General features: G+C 43.2%; 1 protein-coding gene across 1 annotated transcript; it reads left to right on the top strand.

The window, feature by feature from the left end:
• The first annotated feature begins 2,464 nt into the window (after positions 1 to 2,464).
• On the top strand, positions 2,465 to 3,778 carry LOC112572067. The gene is made up of 2 exons (XM_025251589.1): positions 2,465 to 3,123; positions 3,601 to 3,778. Exons 1-2 carry the CDS (start codon positions 2,779 to 2,781, stop codon positions 3,730 to 3,732), a joined length of 477 nt encoding a protein of 158 aa, XP_025107374.1. The 5' UTR covers positions 2,465 to 2,778; the 3' UTR covers positions 3,733 to 3,778.
• Positions 3,779 to 6,282: the final 2,504 nt, after the last annotated feature.

The following is a 6,282-nucleotide window of genomic DNA, read 5'->3' as shown; positions in this document are numbered from 1 at the left end:
AGCGCAGACGACCCGAAACCGTTAAAAGTTGGTTACTTGTGCAAACTGTGTCAAGACAAGCGCACTGACCACGAATACATGACTAGTCGTCAATAAAGTATAAACAACATGTAGTGTCGGACAGTCTTGTTGTTTTGTATAAATGTATAAACATACTTTAGAGCACATCTTTAAGCAAAGTGTGACTGTGCTGTCTTTGGCAGCTGTCTTCTATATTTCTCTGTCTTTATGTCATTTGTCATTTTGTCTCTCTGTTTGTCACGAGTTACGTCTGTCTGTCTGTCTGTCTGTCTGTCTGTCTGTCTGTCTGTCTGTCTGTCTGTCTGTCTGTCTGTCTGTCTGTCTGTCTGTCTGTCTGTCTGTCCACGTGGACTTGTTTACAGATGTATTGTCGGGATATTGCAGTAGTCGCTGGCTCGAGTACAGCAATGTTACCCCCTTGCCTATATGTCTGGCCCTTCGTCTATCTATCCATGTGACTACCCATCTGTCTATCCATTTATCTAATTGCCAGTCTGTCAGTCTATCCATCTGTCTCTCTATCCATCTTGCCATTTATCTGAATGCCTTCATGTGTGATGTCAGTGTGCGTAATGTCAAGACTTTCATGCTGTCTCTCTTGTTCTATTCCTTTTTAACATCCTCATCCAGAATTCAGGACTTTCAGTAAACTTTTAGACATTGACTTAGGTATCCCTGATGAGGAATGTGGGGGAGGGGTTGTTTGAAGTAAAAATTTTAATCTCGCAGGCAACCAGTGACTCCTCTATACCGTCAATGTATATAATAATGTCTTTTACCTGGTTGTTTTAATAGAGCAACGGACGAAAAGGTAGAGATATATCGGACGAATAACACGGAGAAGTATTTCCACAGACATGTCACCAGCAAGGAAAGAGAAAGGTAGACAGACGAGGGAAGAAAATGTTAACGTACACACACGCGAGTGCACACACGTACACACAGTACACATATCTCTCGAGATGATACTTCTAAAATACTTAAAGATGTCGGCGTTTTTAAGAAACGTTGATGTTGATGTTGATGCTGGGGTACAGTGTAGCAGTTTAAAAACTTGTCTTCCTAGTCCGACTTCTTTGGATGCTGCAGAAAATCTGTAAAACATCAGCCGACGGTCTTTGTTCTTCTGGGCCAGGAGAGCAGTCATCAGCAAAAAGGGTTTCTGGTTTGAGTTTGGGAAGGTACATTGAGTTTTTCATTCTAAACGTATGGAGACACCCTCAAGCATGTTCTTGGCGACGTAGGACTCAATTCACGGGAAGAACAAGTTGAACATAACTGGGGCAAGAACTCATCCCTGTTTCACACCATTCGTGATGGATAATGCTTCCAAATGGTGTGAGTGTGTGAGAGAGAGGGGAACGTATGGGAAGAAATGAGTCATTAAGAGAAGAGAAGGTGAAAATGGGGGGACCGTGAGAGAAAGAAAAATGAGGTATGAACTGCTTTAGAGACACTGAGTGCACGTGAAGAAGCCCTGTGTACAATGTCATTTCACTGGCCATGCCATTTCTACACTGCTCTTTGAACAAGAGGAGTGAAGGGTGTCAACAGCGCGCTCCTGGTCAACACTGACCAGCGTCGACGAGCTGACATCCGGGTCTCTTTCAATTTCAGGCGCAAAATGTCAATCTGAAAATTTGTAAAACTTTCCAAATATTCTCCAGTAGTTTATTTTTTACTGCATTTAATCAAACAAAAAATCATACCATACCATGGCTGACAGAATCAGAGAGGGAAGAACTAGTCAAAATAAAAAGAAGAAAAACTCATTTACTGTTTCGGTCTTCTTTTTATTCACAACGCATTTGAAGTTTGATGACATACGATGACACAAGGTGAAATAATATAGCTTAACCTGATATGAGCTATCGGAAAAAGTAGTAATAAAAAACCCAAAACAAACAAACAAACAAACAAACAATGCATTTCATAAAAGACAGCAATGGAAGAAGACACATCAGCGTCCACGTGACTAAATTTCGAGATGCCCTTAGTTTATGCGAAGAATGATTAGCGTGTAGTATCTACAAATTAGCGTATATAGCACAGACAGGTAGGGTCCTCTGAGCATCAGGGTAGGTGTACACAAAGAGATGCTGCAATAATTAAAAAAACTTATTGTGTAAACAACCGCTTACAAGACGCAGATGGGACAGGAACTGCACCGCGAGGCTAAACCTCCGGGGTGCCAGCAACAGGGAGGGGACGGTGCTCGTGTTTACTCAGTAAACAAGCGCAGATGTTGTCCGAGGTGTTCTTCGGCCCCAGCGATTGACTTGTGTTTTTAACGTTCCAAGCCCTGTGTTTGCTGACTTCCGGTGTCACAATGACCACTTCCTGTCACGGCGAGCCTAGAGATATTGGTTAACAATGTTCAAACAACAAACGCCAACATATAAGAGGCGCCGACATTCTCTCGAGCTTCTCGCCGACTGAAAATTGTTGTCTTCATGTTTCTCCTTCATCGCTCCGTCGTTAACTAAGAACTCTAGTCATTCTTCTCTCTTGTCGTTTTCATATTCGTGTAAACAGAGCAGACGAACGTTTGGTCACATCTGTAAACTTTTACACAGTTGACTCTTTTTGCTGAAATATTTTTTTCTGTCGTTTCATCAGACGATGTGGAAACTATTCATTTCTCTTCTGTAAGTCAGACTACAAGATCGACTAAGTACAAAGTACAGAATTTCAACAGACTCAATTCTACATTTTTATCATCAACCTCAGCAACAGCAGCGCTCGGGTGTGAACAAAATGCAGGCAGTCATCATCCGCGACCTTGTCGTTGTGTTCATCCTGATGGCGGGGTTCGCGCTGGCTCAGCGGAACCCGTATTCCAAGCCAAGCCAGAACAACGCGCCGCGACAGCAGCAGCAGCCCATGACCCTGTCCCGCAAACCGCAGAACGGTGACCCTAAGGTGCACAACCCCTTCAAGTCTCCAAAGACAAGGAAAAGAGCAACAACGACAACAGAATTGACAGCAACCGCAATGAGATGCACAAAGGAGGACCTAACCCCACTCCTTGGACCCGCTGGACGGAGCGACCGCGTTCCAGAGATAGCCCCTGGCAGGACATGTCCAGCGACGGAGATACGGGTAAGGAACAAAAATCCCAACTTTTACTGCTTGACCTACAGGATACACCGGCAATAACAGTAACAAATATTTTCCACGACAGAGATGTCAGTTAAGGCTGTGGTATGCTGCTACCTGTGTGTCACTTTGTAGGTGAGAAGCTCTGTCTATGCTACCCGTGGTCATTTCCCAGATGTCATTTGGTCTGTCAACGACCTGAAGAAAACCATTTAACAAATATGAAAACTAAGATTTCTGGCAGACTTTGTAGAGTCTTGTAGTTCATTGTGGCTGTGTCAGATAGTGCGGTGGTTGTTACATATACAGTATAAATTGGCATTTGGTTACAATTCAATGAAGAGAAGTGATGCCATGTCACAGGTCAGTGTAGAGAAATGATGCCATGTTACAGGTCAGTGGAGGGAAGTGGTGCTGCTGCAGCTCATGGTAAGAAAGTGATGTTGTGTTATCAGTCTCACACACTGTTCTATGTTACAGCTCAGTGTAACGGGAGGCGTACAACGCACGAGAACAAATCTGTTGTCAAGGGGTTGTACAGAAAAGACAGGGTCTGCGGCCAGCCTGCTGTGGTTCGGCCTCCTTCGACTTCGTCTTCAACTTGTGCTGTAACGGTCAGGTCAGGCCCAAGACTGCTGGGAAGCCATTCTGCGACAGTCGTCAATGAAAGCTCTGCCCTTCCCCACACCTCGGACACACCGCGAGCCACGTGCACACAGATGACTAGTCTCACGTGCTTGGACAGGTCACGCATGCGCATGCTTGAACGTTTGACGGTGTTGTACGTCAGACTAGTGCTTGCTTGTAACAGCTCACACAATGTACTGTACGAATTACCGTGGGACTGCCTCAGGCTAGTTCCATTGCAGAATTTGGCTTTTTGTCTGAGATTTTGAACGGTTTGTTTATCAGACCCTAAAAATTGCATACATGACACAGAGCACCAGACTTTCGTTTAGCCGCAGACTAAATCTTTCACACAAACACACACATATTTCCTATAGCATTTTGTCTGAACAACAAAATCAGCAAACTATATTTTGGTGTCTGTTTCTGGTCATACTTATCATTACCTTTTGGCAAACCTTCCTGTCTGCGATGAGTTCCCCCAAACTAGTCGCGCTTAGCGATTTTGGTTGTCTCGTGTGATATACTCATCATAAAATAATTTTTCTTATTTATTTATCATTAATACTTATCCCAGTAATGATGGCTTACTGGGTGGTGGGGAGGGAGAGTTTTCTTGGGTAAGCAAAACTATCACATATGACCATCAGGGGATTTGGGGACGTAGCTCAGGCTGGAGGAATTTCGAAGCATCTTGAGCGAGTTACTTTTCATTTTGCTGTCCTTGTTCTACTAGACTTGTATCTAGCGGTATATCTTGCTAACATTGTGTGCAACCTGTGTCCTCAACGTTTATTTCCGATATCGGAGATCACGTGACCAACGAAGTCTGCCTGTGACAGCGAAGAGACGACTGACTTGACAAAGACTTTGCCGCTAGCCCTTCCATTATTTACAAAAATATACTGTAGTGTGCGAGGTTATCTTAAAAAAGAAACCACAAAAAAAGAAACCACAAACAAAAACAAAAAATAAACGACAGAGAAATTGCTGTAAAAACGCAGCAAGCCCATACATATTCCTACTGTACCTTGTGTTAACCTTGTGTTGGCGAGGGAAACACAAACTTACAGACGCCGCCATATTCTGCACGCTTTTGATTCAATGAAGGCGCTAATTAAACAAAATGTGTTTATTCCCCACGATCATTCGGTTATTTCTTTATTTTTCTGCGTGTGTGTAGCTGATGCCATATCCCAGTGTTAGATTCTCTGCCATGTTCCTCAATGAGCACTATAGCACTGCTTGTAGCCTGTATGTGGACTCTGTTACCGAAGTCATCTAAAATGTTATTTGTAAGCCCGGACTCTCGGTGGAGCAAATGAAATGGACTGAAATCTTAAAACCTGTAACTATAGAGCATGCTTCATGTATGTTTTAAATGCTAAAATAAATCACCGTAATCAGAATGTCCTACGTCTTTGTCATTCTGTGGGATGTCGGGTGCTACAACAGCCAGTATTCATACCTACTCGGTTGTAAATGTGTGCGTGAATGGCGTATGTGCCAACGACTTTTCACTTCACATTTGAATAAAAGGAATCAACACAAATAACACACGTCAAAATCTGCTGGTTAGTCAAACCCATTTCGTGATGTTTAGGCCGTTGGGCGAATGTACACTGTCTTGTTTAGGTTGCCGTACAGCATGAGGTGTGTGTGTGTGGAGGGTGAATTGGCATCATACGCCGTGCCAGTCACTAAGACTGTATCACTACAAGGCAGCCAGCCTGTAAACAGATGCCACATGCAGAGAAAGAACAGCGTGCCCGAGACGAGAGCCGAACCCAGGACAGCCAACCTTCACTGTATCGGTGACAGGACCGCGCCTGCAGCATGAAGCGAGAGGCGACCCTATGATATGCAGTTCCGAGCGACGAGCCGATTGTTTGGAACTGCCAAGGGCAGGGTCAGCATATTATACAACAGATGACCTCTTTGAGAAATAAAATCAATGCCGCGACAGTGATTCAGATTATGCGGAAACAATTCGATACAGATTAAGATATAAGGCATTTTATATATATATATTAGTGACATACTTTCTGAGCACTATCATTCCTAAAATAGTTCCCGAATTTAAACTTTTTGACTTTATCAATGTAAAAATTCTAAAAATAGTTGGCTGAGGACTACAGCTCGTGCCTCCTATTGCAGGTCAGATCTTCGCAATTTTTATATTTGGCACGTAAGCACAACCTCCCATTCACGATTCCTATGGCTATGAAGTTTTTTTCTTAAAATCTCTATAATTTATTAATCGGTTTGATATCGCGCCCTGATAAGGCGCCATCCGACCTGTTCTCAGACCAACGCGCGTGCGATGCTGGTGCAAGGGTCATGAGGACATCAGGTCGAGGTTAGTGACCTAGTTTGAAAACCCTGATGAACATCATTACGATCACTTGTCGACATATTTTAATCCATTTGTCCTCATTTCCATATAAAATATATCAATCCGCTATCTTTGGGAAAAGTTCTTTTTAAAAGCTATTTTAAATATTTTTAAAAGAAGGGCCAGATATCGTTAAATGA

The sequence above is a fragment of the Pomacea canaliculata genome, linkage group LG9, assembly GCF_003073045.1.
Source record: "Pomacea canaliculata isolate SZHN2017 linkage group LG9, ASM307304v1, whole genome shotgun sequence".
Taxonomy (NCBI): domain Eukaryota; kingdom Metazoa; phylum Mollusca; class Gastropoda; order Architaenioglossa; family Ampullariidae; genus Pomacea; species Pomacea canaliculata.
Note: the sequence above shows the minus strand (reverse complement) of the source record. Positions and strands in the feature narration are given on the sequence as shown.

Excerpts from the sequence above, each read along its gene's own strand:
- LOC112572067 (XM_025251589.1), top strand. The coding sequence starts at position 2,779 with ATGCAGGCAGTCATCATCCGCGACCTTGTCGTTGTGTTCATCCTGATG. Across the intron at positions 3,124-3,600 it reads GTCCAGCGACGGAGATACGG|CTCAGTGTAACGGGAGGCGT; the intron begins GTAAGGAACAAA and ends TCTATGTTACAG.